The sequence below is a fragment of the Pseudonaja textilis genome, chromosome 15, assembly GCF_049901715.1.
Source record: "Pseudonaja textilis isolate UNSWEBS1 chromosome 15, rPseTex1.2, whole genome shotgun sequence".
Classification (NCBI taxonomy): Eukaryota; Metazoa; Chordata; class Lepidosauria; order Squamata; family Elapidae; genus Pseudonaja; species Pseudonaja textilis.
The window spans coordinates 5,836,079-5,851,165 of NC_142004.1; the positions used below are offsets into that span (position 1 = coordinate 5,836,079).

At 45.1% G+C, this 15,087-nt stretch overlaps 1 protein-coding gene across 3 annotated transcripts in view; it reads left to right on the forward strand.

The window, feature by feature from the left end:
• Positions 1 to 15,087, forward strand: part of LOC113453526 (immunoglobulin lambda-1 light chain-like) — a 62,409-nt gene that overhangs the window by 12,693 nt on the left and 34,629 nt on the right. The window contains exon 1 of one of the 3 annotated variants that reach the window (XM_087913271.1): positions 12,191 to 12,251. The exons of 1 other annotated variant lie outside the window; for it this stretch is intronic. In XM_087913271.1, the coding sequence (XP_087769397.1) occupies positions 12,206 to 12,251 (46 nt within the window). In that variant the 5' untranslated portion in view covers positions 12,191 to 12,205. Of the gene's footprint in view, positions 1 to 12,190; positions 12,252 to 14,851; positions 14,981 to 15,087 lie in introns of those variants that run through there. One more of the 3 variants, XM_087913270.1, reaches the window with a different exon arrangement.

The following is a 15,087-nucleotide window of genomic DNA, read 5'->3' on the forward strand; positions in this document are numbered from 1 at the left end:
CATTCAGTACAGAGTTCCTATTTTGTATGCCAACAATTCAGGTTTTAAAATATCTCCCATTTTTTCTATGGAAATTCTCAATCATCCAGATCATGGTTGTCTCAACTGAAGAAGCCTCCTGGATGAGATCTATGTTTTTTCAAGGAAAAAAAAAACATAGTCCAATTGCCTTTTGAAAAAGCACCTTTGAGACTCCAATTCTTTCCTTTTCATGAATAGAATAGAGAATAAAATAAAATAAAGAATAGAATATTAGAATAGAATAAAATGGAATATTAGACTAGACTAGACTAGACTAGACTAGAACAGAACAGAATAAGGGATAGGGATAGGGATAGGGATAGGGATAGGGATAGGGATAGGGATAGAATAGAATAGAATAGAATAGAATAGAATAGAATAGAATAGAATAGAATAGAATAGAATAGAATAGAATAGAATAGAATTCTTTATTGGCCAAGTGTGATTGGACACACAAGGAATTTGTCTTGGTACAAATGGTCTCAGTGTACATAAAAGAAAAGATACATTTGTCAAGAGTCAGGAATCATAAGGTACAACACTTAATAATACCTCAACTTCCAGCTAGGAAATATCTTGTTTAATGGTGAATCAGCCTTCATCAGATTTAAATCCTCACTTTGTTAGCATTACCAATCCTATCTGAAATAATGATTTAGCAAGCTATATGGTTCCTTGGCCACTAATAATGTAGGTGTGCATGTACAAACATAATCTGAATGGTTATGAATCAAAGCAATTTCAAATGATCTGAGAAGCTTCAAATAGTCAACCATCAAAATCAAAACGTCAGAACAGAAGCTGTCCATTCCCACATTTGTGATTGCACGTTTAATGTTCATGTTGCTGAGAAAGCTAATGAAGAAGTTAAAATGCTCCCTCGATATGACTGGAGTCCAAAAGAACAAGCAAAGTAAGTAGACGAAGATGAAAATAAAGTGGTCCATGAAGAGCTGATGAAGAAAGAGGCTGCGCTAGCACGACAAGTCTTACAAAGACTCATTTCTGGTGGAGTTTGGGGGAGAGAAAGAAAGACTTCTGCTGCTTCTGCTGCTTTCCTTGCATGAAGCCAAGAGCTCTCTCTCTCTCTCACTCCCCCCGAGAACAGAGCTAGAGAAGGTATCCTGCAATCCCAAATAAAGAATGATCAATTGGTAGGAAAACTGGATGGGGAATTTTCCTGCAGACTTTTTTGGGGATATTTCCAGGGTCTCTAGTCCATGGGATTTAAAATTATGAGTTTGGTGGTCCCTGACGTCCAGAAGGTTGGCCACCCCGATATAGGGTATATAGGAATTTGATGCACAGAAAGACAAGGCTCATTTTTTTTTGCATCAGCAATAAAACAATGTAATGATATAGGCGTACATCCTTTATACCTCTCACTTTTTTAGTAAGCTATTGATTTCATTTTCTACCGTGACATTTTACAGTTGAACAATTATGCTTAGCCTAGGAGGAAAACAAAAATTGAAAAACCAGTTCATTAATTAAGAAACTCCAAGATGAATTTTCATCATTGCAGGTTTCATGAATGTCTTACCTTCCCTTCCTTTCCTTTCCCTTTCTTTCCTTTCCTTTATTCTTTCCTTTCCTTTTTCCCTTCCTTTCCTTTTTTCTTTCTTCTTCCTTTCCTTTACTTTCTTTCCTCTCTTTCTCTTTTTTTTCTTTCCATTCCTTTCCTTTTTCCTTCCTTTCCTTTCCTTCTCCCATAATTAAGCTTCACTTGCGCCATTTAAAGCATTCTAACAGAGGTCTCCAAACTTGGTAACTTTAAGACAAGAGAGTTCCATTCATGGAACATCTACAAAGCCATAAAAAGATTATTTCATTTCCTCCCCAATATTTCTACCACTCATAATTGCATCATCTTCTCTGGACATCCAACCCCAGCCATGTGTGAAGGACATTAAAGACGCAGATTTGCTCTGAGAGGGAAAGGGGCAACTTTCTCTGAAATATATTTCGAATGGGAGGGGGACTCCCCCAGGTATGGTCACAGGATATGACAGGAGGGAGTGCCACTTGCCCAGAAGTCTTCTGCTGCCACTCCTAAAACTCTACTCTGTGCAACAGGCTGAGCAATTACACCAGCTGCAAAATACTTCGTGCAGAACTCCAGAAAGAGAATTTTGTTGTATAAAGCAGTTTTTGACATCAGAGGTATTATTCATCAAAGGAGAGAATGGGAAACTTTTTGCAACCAAAGTACAATTACAGCAGAACACTTTCAACCTCCAAAAAAGGCCTTCTGTTGCCCTTTTGTTGCAGGGCAATTGTGGTGTCCCAAGGCAATTTATCCCATTGGGGTCCCATATTATGACCAAAAACCTTAATAACGCATCTTCTTAAGACTTCCTTCTATGCAAATGTCTTCTCCATGAATCCAATCTACTTTGACCTGATTGGCTAGTCTTTGAGGAGGGCGGCTCATAGAATTAAGGAAAGCCAATCATGTGACCTCTATTTGCATGGACCTTTCTTCCATTTTAGGAGGACTTAAGTAAGAAGGCAGAAGGATCTCAGGTGGATATTCCTTGATCTTGGAAAGGGAGACTGTTTGAAGGAAAGCACCATGGCCTGGACACTGGTTTTCCTTTCTCTTCTTAGTTATTTCTCAGGTAAATATGTGGGAAACCTCTTCTTCAACTATCCCAGGAAATCTCTCTAAGATAAAATCCAATGTGGTCTATCCAAATGATGGTTCTGGGAATTTTGGAGGCACCCATGATAGAACAAGTCTTCATTATTTCCTCTTTTTTTCCCACTTTGTAAAGGCGTCACTTCACAGCCCACTTTGACTCAGTCCGCCTCCCAGTCTGGATCTCCAGGAGGGACAATTCAACTCACCTGTGCCATCAGCGGCAATCCAAACTACATTGGCTGGATTCAACAGAAATCTGGGGAAGGCCCTCGCTTTGTGCACTGTGATTCTGTCTGTAGCAGGGGAGAAGGGATCCCAGACCGATTCACGGGAACCCGGTCAGGCAACAACGGCTACTTAACCATCACCAACCTTCAGGCTGAAGACGAGGCTGATTATTACTGTCACATGTGGTATAGCAGTGGTGGAATGTTCCACAGTGAGACAATCTGATGGGGAACTGAAACAAAAACCTCCTTCTTTTGCAAAGCAGAGAGTTGCTCAAAGGTTGCTTTGGTCTTTCTTGGATGTAATGAAAAGGCACGGCAGGCTGTTACTTTCAGGAAGATTATCGAGCAAGACATCCCTTTGGCAGAACAATAATCAATTTGATTGGCAGGAAGACAAGACAAAATAGCCGACATGTTTTGTCCCAGCATTAAAACAATAACTGCAAACATACAGTAATCTATTCCTACTTCCTTTATGTTGATTTTCTTTCTCCAGGTATCACGGTCAGGTACAACTATACTCAGGAAACTGCCCGCTCTGCATCTCTTGGAGAATCAGCAATTCTCTCCTGCAAGATCAGCAATGGCCTCCATTTTCGTTACTCCTCATGGTACCAGCAAAAGGGAGGAGAAAGTCCCAGATTTCTCCTATGTTATAATACAACCTCCAGAGAGACAAAGTTTAGCCCAGAGGCTTCTGGTCATTTCTCTACTTTTACAAACACCCCCAAGGAAATTGTTTTCTTGACTATCAACAACGTGCAGGCAAAGGATGAAGGGTACTATTACTGTTACGTTGGGTAACACAGTGAGGAACACCAAAGAGGAACTTAATGAAATACCTCCCCTGACTTCAAGGCCTCCGTGCATCACCACCTACATTTCCACGCTCTTTTCTGTTCAGAAGATGTCTCCTTTGCACTACATTCCAGCATGCCAAGCTATGATTCTGAACTCAGTTATTCCAATCATAATCATGGATCATCCCCAAAGCCCCTGGAAAGTTGTGCGCTTTCCTCCTCTGCTTTTCTGCCAGAAAGGATCGCCTAATTTTCTCTGGACACCCAGGTGTCCCACCTCAACCAAGTATGAAGGGTGTTCAAGAACCTGATTTGCTCTGAGAGAGAAAGAGGGAACCTTGAACAAATTTGGGTCTGGGGCCACCTTTCTGTGAAATATATTTTGAATAGGAGAACATGTCTCCCAGGTAGGGTCATGGGACTCGATGGTAGGGGGTGCCACTTTCCTAGAAATGCACCACACCAAACATCTGCCAACACTCCCGAAACTCTTCTTTGTGCAACAGACTGAGCAGTTTCACCAGCTGCAAAATACTTCATGCGGATCTCAAGAAAGGAAAGAGAATTGGGTTGTATAAAGTTTGCAATATCAGAGGTATTATTTAGAGGAAGCAAATAAAAGGAGAGAATGAGACCCTTTTTTGTTTTACAACCAAAACACAATTGCAGCAGAACAGTTTCAACAAAGGAAAATCCTTTTGTTGCCCTTTTGTTCCAGGGCAAAGGTGGTGTCCAAGGCAATTTGGACAAGGACAAGGTCCATCCTAAAGACTCGCAGGGTTTCTTGGTTTGCACATGACATGCTGTATTAATAAAGGAATGGAACTTCGTCCCCTGAATTGAGCATCCAAGCAATCATCAAAATGAGACCTTCTTCTTGGAGAACTTCAGAGGTGAGATGCTGGAGATAACCAAAGGGAAATCAACTCTTCTCTTCTGGGTAATGTTGTGTTGAATCTAACTGGAAACGGAAGGACACCAATATGAGATTGTCTTTCCATTGGCATTCCACAATTACGACAGAAGAAAGTTGAAGAAACACCCTTTCAGCTGCCTTTTTATTGCAAGAGGAAATGGAGTGTCCAAGGAAGTCCGTTAATAGTTGTCCTGTTCAAAGTCCAACATGATGACAGGAAGCCTAAATCAACGCATCTTCTTAAGCATTCCCTTTATGCAAATGTTTTCCCCACTCATTGGCCAAAACCAGCACAATGAAAGCCAGTCAATGTACATATATTTGCATGGACATTTATTCCATTCTAGGAGAACTTAAGTAAGAAGGTAGAAGGATCCCCAGGTAGATATTTTTGGTTTTGGAAAGGGAGACTTTTTGAAGGAAAGCACCATGGCCTGGACACTGGTTTTCCTTCCACTTCTTAATTATTTCTCATGTAAGTATGTGGAGAACCTCTTCTTAAACTGTCCAATAAAAACTCTCAGGTCTGCAAGTATAAACTCCAATCGGATAGATCTTATGGATAGTTCTGGGATTGTTGGAGGCCCAGATCATAGAACAAATCTTCATTATTTCCTCTTTTTTCCCATTTTGTAAAGGTGTCACTTCACAGCCCACCTTGACTCAGTCTGCCTCCCAGTCTGGATCTCCAGGAGAGGCAATTAAACTCACCTGTGTCATCAGCAGCAATCCATACTACATTGGCTGGATTCAACAGAAATCTGGGGAAGGCCCTCGCTTTGTGCACTGTGATGGCTGCAGCAGCAGAGGAGAAGGGATCCCAGACCGATTCACGGCAACCCGATCAGGCAACAACGGCTACTTAACCATCACCAACCTTCAGGCTGAAGACGAGGCTGATTATTACTGTCACATGTGGTATAGCTATACGTTCCACAGTCAGACAATCTGATGGGGAACCGAAACAAAAACCTTCTTCCTTCACAGAGCAGAGAGTTGCCCAAAGGTTGCGTTGATGTTTCTTTGGTCTAATACATGGGTGGGCTTCATAAAATTTTAGCAACGGGTTCTGTGCCCGGTTGCTGCCTGGGAGTGGCCATAGTGGGCGTGGCCTAGTCAGCCTCCTGCACCACAGTGTGTGTGTGTGTTCTTGCTCTTCCTGGGCTCCGGCACATTTTCTTGAGCCTCTGGTGGGGTGAAAACGGCCTCCCGGGACTCCAGTGGCTCTCTGGAAGGCAGAAAAGGGCCCATTTCCAGCCTTCCTGCAATTCTGGGAGGCCCATTGTTTCACCCTCCCTGAGTCTCTGTACGCACCCTCCCCTTGGTTCCATCCAAAACAGGCCGCGTAGGGACTCCCGGGAGGGGAGGGGTGTGCGAAGCCAGACAGGGGTATTTGGAGGTTCTGCGAACTGCACAGAATCTTAGCTAGGGGCTCCCCTGAACCCCTGTGAACCCCCAGCAGCCCAATACTGGTCGAATATAGGGGCGCTGCAGGACGTCTCTTCCAGGCAGCGATTGACCCCGAGATCCATCTTGCAGAAGAAGAATCCAATTATAACACACAAATACAAGAAAAAGACCCTTCACTCTTTTAGTTACAAGATTAAAACAACGAGTGTGGAGAAATGTTAACCTAGATCCGTGTCTGCTGTAGCTCTTGCTTGTTCAGTCCTCCAAGTGTGAAGGGACAATCAAGGAGCCCCCAACTCTTCTCTTCTGGGTAATGTTCTGTTGAATCAAATTGGAAATGGAAGGACACCAGAAGGAGATTGTCTTTCCATTGTCATTCTGCAGTTACAACAGAACAAAGTTGAAGAAAGACCCTTTCAGCTGCCTTTTTATTACAAGAGGAAATGGAGTGTCCAAGGAAGTCTGTTAATAGTTGTCCTGTTCAAAGTCCAACATGATGACAGAAAGCCTAAAACAGCGCATCTTCTTATACATTCCTTTTATGCAAATGTTTTCCTCACTCATTGGCCAAAACCAGCACAATGAAAGCCAATCAACGTACATAGATTTGCATGGACATTTCTTCCATTCTAGGAGGACTTAAGTAAGAAGGTAGAAGGATCCCTAGGTAGATATTTTTGGTTGTAAGAAGGGATTATTTTGAAGGAAAGCACCATGGCCTGGATACTGGTTTTCCTTCCACTTCTTAATTATTTCTCATGTAAGTATTGGAGAAGCTGTTCTTAAACTGTCCAATAAAAACTCTCAGGTCTGCAAGTATAAACTCCAATCGGATAGATCTTATGGATAGTTCTGGGATTGTTGGAGGCCCAGATCACAGAACAAATCTTCATTATTTCCTCTTTTTTCCCATTTTGTAAAGGTGTCACTTCACAGCCCACCTTGACTCAGTCCGTCTCCCAGTCTGGATCCCCAGGAGAGACAATTAAACTCACCTGTGCCATCAGCAGCAATCCAAACTACATTGGCTGGCTTCAGCAGAGATCTGGGGAAGCCCCTCGCTTTGTGCACTGTGATGGCTGCAGCAGGGGAGAAGGGATCCCAGACCGATTCACGGCAACCCGATCAGGCAACAATGGCTACTTAACCATCACCAACCTTCAGGCTGAAGACGAGGCTGATTATTACTGTTCCATGTGGTATAGCAGTGGTAAAGTGTCCCACAGTGAGACAATCTGATGGGGAACCGAAACAAAAACCTTCTTCCTTCGCAGAGCAGAGAGTTGCCCAAAGGTTGCGTTGATGTTTCTTTGGTCTAATACACGGGTGGGCTTCATAAAATTTTAGCAACGGGTTCTGTGCCCGGTTGCTGCCTGGGAGTGGCCATAGTGGGCGTGGCCTAGTCAGCCTCCTGCACCACAGTGTTGCAAGGGGTGTTCTTGCTCTTCCTGAGCTCCGGAGGCCTTTCTTGAGCCTCTGGGCATGTGAAAACAAACTCCCCAGCCTGTGGAGGCTCTCTAGAAGGTGGAAGCTGGCCCATTTCTGGCCTTCCCAAACTTGGCCCATTGTTTCACCCTCCCTGAGTCTCTGTGCACACCCTCCTCTTGGTTCCATCCAAAACTGGCCGCATGGGGACTCCAGGGAGGGGAGAGGAGGGGTGGGCGGGGCCAGACAGGAGTGGGATTTGGGGGTTCTGGGAATTGCACAGAATCTTAGCTAGGGGATCCCCTGAACCCCTGTGAACCCCCAGCAGCCCACCCCTGGTCTAATATAGGGGCGCTGCAGGACGTCTCTTCCAGGCAGCGATTGACCCCGAGATCCATCTTGCAGAAGAAGAATCCAATTATAACACACAAATACAAGAAAAAAAACCCTTCACTCTTTTAGTTACAAGATTAAAACAACGAGTGTGGAGAAATGTTAACCTAGATCCATGTCCTTTGTAGCTCTTGCTTGTTCAGTCCTCCAAGTGTGAAGGGACAATCAAGGAGCCGCCTTCGCGCTGGGAGAAAGTGAAGGAACCTTGAAGAAAGTTGAAGCTCGGCTCTTTGCTCTCAGACTTATTTGCAATGGAAGAAAGTGTTGCCCAGTTATGGGGTGTTGGACTTGGCAGCAGGGGGTGCCACCTGTCTAGAAATGCGCCAAGCCAACCTTGTGCTACCACTCCTGAAACTCCTGTGCAACAGACTGAGCAATTACACCCGCTTCAAAATACCTCATGCAGAATTGCAGATGTCAGGAAAGGAAAGAGAAGCAGATTTAATCATTAGTTTGTGATATCAGAGGTGTTGTGTAGAGGAGGATGTGGGACAACTCTGGAGAACTTTTTATGTGCAGATACACTTTTGAGGGAGATTCCCATGTTGTTGCAGTCTGCCATAAATTCCTGTCGGGTTGCAAAGTGTTCCACTGCACAGTTTGTCCCCCTCCTCTGGAATTGCTTCGTAAGACTGTGGGGCTAAAATGTGTTTGGGGTTATACAGGGTTCCCCCAAGGGACCCAGTGGCAATGTTCCTCAGATGCTGAGCTTGTTAATCAGAAAGTTCGGCATCTCGGCGGTTCGAATCCCTAGCACCATGTAATGGAGTGAGCTCCCGTTCCTGGTCCCTGCTTCTGCCAACCTAGCAGTTTGAAAGCATCTAAAAAGGCAGGTAGGCAAATTAGGGACCCCTTTGGTGGGAAGGGAACAGCATTCTGTGCACCTTCAGGATTTAGTCATGCCGGTCATGTGACCACGGAGACGTCTTTGGACAGCGCTGGCTCTTTGGCTCTGAAACAAAGATGAGCACCGCCCCCTAGAGCTGGAAAAAATGTGTGAGTGGAATCATGTCTGAGTGGAATCTTTACCATTACCTGACAAGGTCCATCCTAAAGCCTTGCAGGGTTTCTTGGTTTGCACATGACATGCTGTATTAATAAAGGAATGGAACTTCGTCCCCTGAATTGAGCATCCAGGCAATCATTAAACTATGACCTTCTTCTTGGAGAACTTCAGAGGTGAGATGCTGGAGATAACCAAAGGGAAATCAACTCTTCTCTTCTGGGTAACGTTCTGTTGAATCAAATTGGAAATGGAAGGACACCAGAAGGAGATTGTCTTTCCATTGTCATTCCGCAATTACAACAGAACAAAGTTGAAGAAAGACCCTTTCAGCTGCCTTTTTATTACAAGAGGAAATGGAGTGTCCAAGGAAGTCTGTTAATAGTTGTCCTGTTCAAAGTCCAACATTATGACAGAAAGGCTAAACCAATGCATCTTCTTATACATTCCCTTTATGCAAATGTTTTCCCCACTCATTGGCCAAAACCAGCACAATAAAAGCCAATCAACGTACATAGATTTGCATGGACTTTTCTTCCATTCTAGGAGGACTTAAGTAAGAAGGTAGAAGGATCCCCAGGTAGATATTTTTGGTTGTAAGAAGGGATTTTTTTTTTTGAAGGAAAGCACGATGGCCTGGATACTGGTTTTCCTTCCACTTCTTAATTATTTCTCATGTAAGTATGTGGAGAACCTCTTCTTAAACTGTCCAATAAAAACTCTCAGGTCTGCAAGTATAAACTCTAATCTGATAGATCTTATGGATAGTTCTGGGATTGTTGGAGGCCCAGATCATAGAACAAATCTTCATTATTTCTTCTTTTTCCCCATTTTGTAAAGGTGTCACTTCACAGCCCACCTTGACTCAGTCTGTCTCCCAGTCTGGATCCCCAGGAGAGACAATTAAACTCACCTGTGCCATCAGCAGCAATCCAAGCACCATTGCCTGGCTTCAACAGAAATCTGGAGAAGTCCCTCGCTTTGTGCACTGTGATGGCTGCAGCAGGGGAGAGGGGATCCCAGACCGATTCACGGGAACCCGATCAGGCAACAATGGCTACTTAACCATCACCAACCTTCAGGCTGAAGACGAGGCTGATTATTACTGTTCCATGTGGTATAGCAGTGGTGGAGTGTTCCACAGTGAGACAATCTGATGGGGAACTGAGACAAAAACCTTCTTCTTTCGCAGAGCAGAGAGTTGCCCAAAGGTTGCGTTGATGTTTCTTTGGTCTAATACACGGGTGGGCTTCAAAAATTTTAGCAACGGGTTCTGTGCCCGGTTGCTGCCTGGGAGTGGCTATAGTGGGTGTGGCCTAGTCAGCCTCCTGCACCACAGTGTTGCAAGGGGTGTTCTTGCTCTTCCTGAGCTCCGGAGGCCTTTCTACAGCCTCTGGGAAGGTGAAAACAAACTCCCCAGCCTGTGGAGGCTCTCTAGAAGCTGGAAGCTGGCCCATTTCTGGCCTTCCCAATCTTGTCCCATTGTTTCACCCTCCCTGAGTCTCTGTGCACACCCTCCTCTTGGTTCCATCCAAAACTGGCCGTGTGGGGACTCTAGGGAGGGGAGGGGAGGGGAGGGGTGGGCGGGGCCAGACAGGAGTGGGATTTGGGGATTCTGGGAACTGCACACAATCTTAGCTAGGGGTTCCCCTGAACCCCTGTGAACCCCCAGCATCCCACTCTGGCCTAATATAGGGGCGCTGCAGGACGTCTCTTCCAGGCAGTGATTGACCCCGAGATCCATCTTGCAGAAGAATCCAATTATAACACACAAACACAAGAAAAGAACCCTTCACTCTTTTAGTTACAAGATTAAAACAACGAGTGGAGATATGTTAACCTAGATCCGTGTCTGTTGTAGTTCTCGCTTGTTCAGTCCTCCAAGTGTGAAGGGACAATCAAGGAGCCGCCTTCCCACTGAGAGAAAGTGAAGGAACCTTGAAGAAAGTTGAAGCTCGGCTCTTTGCTCTCAGACTTATTTGGAATGGAAGAAAGTGTCGCCCAGTTATGGGGATGGGACTTGGCAGCAGGGGGTGCCACCTGCCTAGAAATGCGCCAAGCCAACCTTGTGCTACCACTCCTGAAACTCCTGTGCAACAGACTGAGCAATTACACCCGCTTCAAAATACCTCATGCAGAATTGCAGATGTCAGGAAAGGAAAGAGAAGCAGATTTAATCATCAGTTTGTGATATCAGAGGTGTTGTGTAGAGGAGGATGTGGGACAACTCTGGAGAACTTTTTATGTGCAGATACTCTTTTGAGGGAGATTCCCATGTTGTTGCAGTCTGCCATAAATTCCTGTCGGGTTGCAAAGTGTTCCACTGCACAGTTTCTCCCCCTCCTCTGGAATTGCTTCGTAAGACTGTGGGGCTGAAATGTGTTTGGGGTTATACAGGGTTCCCCCAAGGGACCCAGTGGCAATGTTCCTCAGATGCTGAGCTTGTTAATCAGAAAGTTCGGCATCTCGGAGGTTCGAATCCCTAGCACCATGTAATGGAGTGAGCTCCCGTTCCTGGTCCCTGCTTCTGCCAACCTAGCAGTTTGAAAGCATCTAAAAAGGCAGGTAGGCAAATTAGGGACCCCTTTGGTGGGAAGGGAACAGCGTTCTGTGCACCTTCAGGATTTAGTCATGCTGGTCATGTAATCACGGAGACGTCTTTGGACAGCGCTGGCTCTTTGGCTCTGAAACAAAGATGAGCACCGCCCCCTAGAGCTGGAAAAAATGTGTGAGTGGAATCATGTCTGACTAGAATCTTTACCTTTACCTGACAAGGTCCATCCTAAAGCCTTGCAGGGTTTGTTGGTTTGCACATGACATGCTGTATTAATAAAGGAATGGAACTTCGTCCCCTGAATTGAGCATCCAGGCAATCATTAAACTATGACCTTCTTCTTGGAGAACTTCAGAGGTGAGATGCTGGAGATGATCAAAGGGAAATCAACTCTCCTCTTCTGGGTAATGTTCTGTTGAATCAAATTGGAAATGGAAGGACACCAGAAGGAGATTGTCTTCCCGTTGTCATTCCGCAATTACAACAGAACAAAGTTGAAGAAAGACCCTTTCAGCTGCCTTTTTATTACAAGAGGAAATGGAGTGTCCAAGGAAGTCTGTTAATAGTTGTCCTGTTCAAAGTCCAACATGATGACAGAAAGCCTAAATCAACGCATCTTCTTATACATTCCTTTTATGCAAATGTCTTCTCCACTCATTGGCCAAAACCAGTACAATGAAAGCCAATCAATGTACATAGATTTGCATGGACTTTTCTTCCATTCTAGGAGGACTTAAGTAAGAAGGTAGAAGGATCCCCAGGTAGATATTTTTGGTTGTAAGAAGGGATTTTTTTTGAAGGAAAGCACCATGGCCTGGATACTGGTTTTCCTTCCACTTCTTAATTATTTCTCATGTAAGTATGTGGAGAACCTCTTCTTAAACTGTCCAATAAAAACTCTCAGGTCTGCAAGTATAAACTCCAATCGGATAGATCTTATGGATATTTCTGGGATTGTTGGAGGCCCAGATCATAGAACAAATCTTCATTATTTCCTCTTTTTTCCCATTTTGTAAAGGTGTCACTTCACAGGCCACTTTGACTCAGTCTGTCTCCCAGTCTGGATCCCCAGGAGAGACAATTAAACTCACCTGTGCCATCAGCAGCAATCCATACCACATTGGCTGGATTCAACAGAAATCTGGGGAAGGCCCTCGCTTTGTGCACTGTGATGGCTGCAGCAGCAGGGGAGAGGGGATCCCAGACCGATTCACGGCAACCCGATCAGGCAACAACGGCTACTTAACCATCACCAACCTTCAGGCTGAAGACGAGGCTGATTATTACTGTCAGATGTGGTATAGCAGTGGTGGAGTGTTCCACAGTGAGACAATCTGATGGGGAACTGAAACAAAAACCTTCTTCCTTCGCAGAGCAGAGAGTTGCCCAAAGGTTGCGTTGATGTTTCTTTGGTCTAATACACGGGTGGGCTTCATAAAATTTTAGCAACGGGTTCTGTGCCCGGTTGCTGCCTGCGAGTGGCTATAGTGGGTGTGGCCTAGTCAGCCTCCTGCACCACAGTGTTGCGGGGGGTGTTCTTGCTCTTCCTGAGCTCCGGAGGCCTTTCTACAGCCTCTGGGCATGTGAAAACAAACTCCCCAGCCTGTGGAGGCTCTCTAGAAGCTGGAAGCTGGCCCATTTCTGGCCTTCCCAAACTTGTCCCATTGTTTCACCCTCCCTGAGTCTCTGTGCACACCCTCCTCTTGGTTCCATCCAAAACTGGCTGTGTGGGGACTCCTGGGAGGGGAGGGGAGGGGAGGGGTGGGCAGGGCCAGACAGGAGTGGGATTTGGGGATTCTGCGAGCTGCACAGAATCTTAGCTAGGGGCTCCCCTGAACCCCTGTGAACCCCCAGCATCCCACCCCTGGTCTAATATAGGGGCGCTGCAGGACGTCTCTTCCAGGCAGCGATTGACCCCGAGATCCATCTTGCAGAAGAAGAATCCAATTATAACACACAAATACAAGAAAAAAAACCCTTCACTCTTTTAGTTACAAGATTAAAACAACGAGCGTGGAGAAATGTTAACCTAGATCCATGTCCTTTGTAGCTCTTGCTTGTTCAGTCCTCCAAGTGTGAAGGGACAATCAAGGAGCCGCCTTCGCGCTGGGAGAAAGTGAAGGAAGTTGAAGCTCGGCTCTTTGCTCTCAGACTTATTTGCAATGGAAGAAAGTGTTGCCCAGTTATGGGGTGTTGGACTTGGCAGCAGGGGGTGCCACCTGTCTAGAAATGCGCCAAGCCAACCTTGTGGCACCACTCCTGAAACTCCTGTGCAACAGACTGAGCAATTACACCCGCTTCAAAATACCTCATGCAGAATTGCAGATGTCAGGAAAGGAAAGAGAAGCAGATTTAATCATCAGTTTGTGATATCAGAGGTGTTGTGTAGAGGAGGATGTGGGACAACTCTGGAGAACTTTTTATGTGCAGATACTCTTTTGAGGGAGATTCCCATGTTGTTGCAGTCTGCCATAAATACCTGTCGGGTTGCAAAGCGTTCCACTGCACAGTTTCTCCACCTCCTCTGGAATTGCTTCGTAAGTCTGTGGGGCTAAAATGTGTTTGGGGTTATACAGGGTTCCCCCAAGGGACACAGTGGCAATGTTCCTCAGATGCTGAGCTTGTTAATCAGAAAGCATCTCGGCGGTTCGAATCCCTAGCACCATGTAATGGAGTGAGCTCCCGTTCCTGGTCCCTGCTTCTGCCAACCTAGCAGTTTGAAAGCATCTAAAAAGGCAGGTAGGCAAATTTGGGACCCCTTTGGTGGGAAGGGAACAGCGTTCTGTGCACCTTCAGGATTTAGTCATGCCGGTCATGTGACCACGGAGACGTCTTTGGACAGCGCTGGCTCTTTGGCTCTGAAACAAAGATGAGAACCGCCCCCTAGAGCTGGAAAAAATGTGTGAGTGGAATCATGTCTGAGTGGAATCTTTACCTTTACCTGACAAGGTCCCATCCTAAAGCCTCGCAGGGTTTGTTGGTTTGCACATTACATGCTGTATTAATAAAGGAATGGAACTTCGTCCCCTGAATTGAGCATCCAAGCAATCATCAAAATGAGACCTCCTTCTTGGAGAACTTCAGAGGTGAGATGCTGGAGATGATCAAAGGGAAATCAACTCTTCTCTTCTGGGTAATGTTCTGTTGAATCAAATTGGAAATGGAAGGACACCAGAAGGAGATTGTCTTTCCATTGTCATTCCGCAATTACAACAGAACAAGCTGAGGAAAGACCCTTTCAGCTGCCTTTTTATTGCAAGAGGAAATGGAGTGTCCAAGGAAGTCTGTTAATAGTTGTCCTGTTCAAAGTCCAACATGATGACAGAAAGCCTAAATCAACGCATCTTCTTAAGCATTCCCTTTATGCAAATGTTTTCCCCACTCATTGGCCAAAACCAGCACAATGAAAGCCAGTCGATGTACATATATTTGCATGGACATTTATTCCATTCTAGGAGGACTTAAGTAAGAAGGTAGAAGGATCCCCAGGTAGATATTTTTGGTTGTAAGAAGGTTGTTTTTTTTTAACGAAAGCACCATGGCCTGGATACTGGTTTTCCTTCCACTTCTTACTTATTTCTCATGTAAGTATGTGGAGAACCTCGGTTTAACTGTCCAGTAAAAACTCTCAGGTCTGCAAGTATAAAGTCCAATATGGTAGATCTTATGGATAGTTCTGGGATTGTTGGAG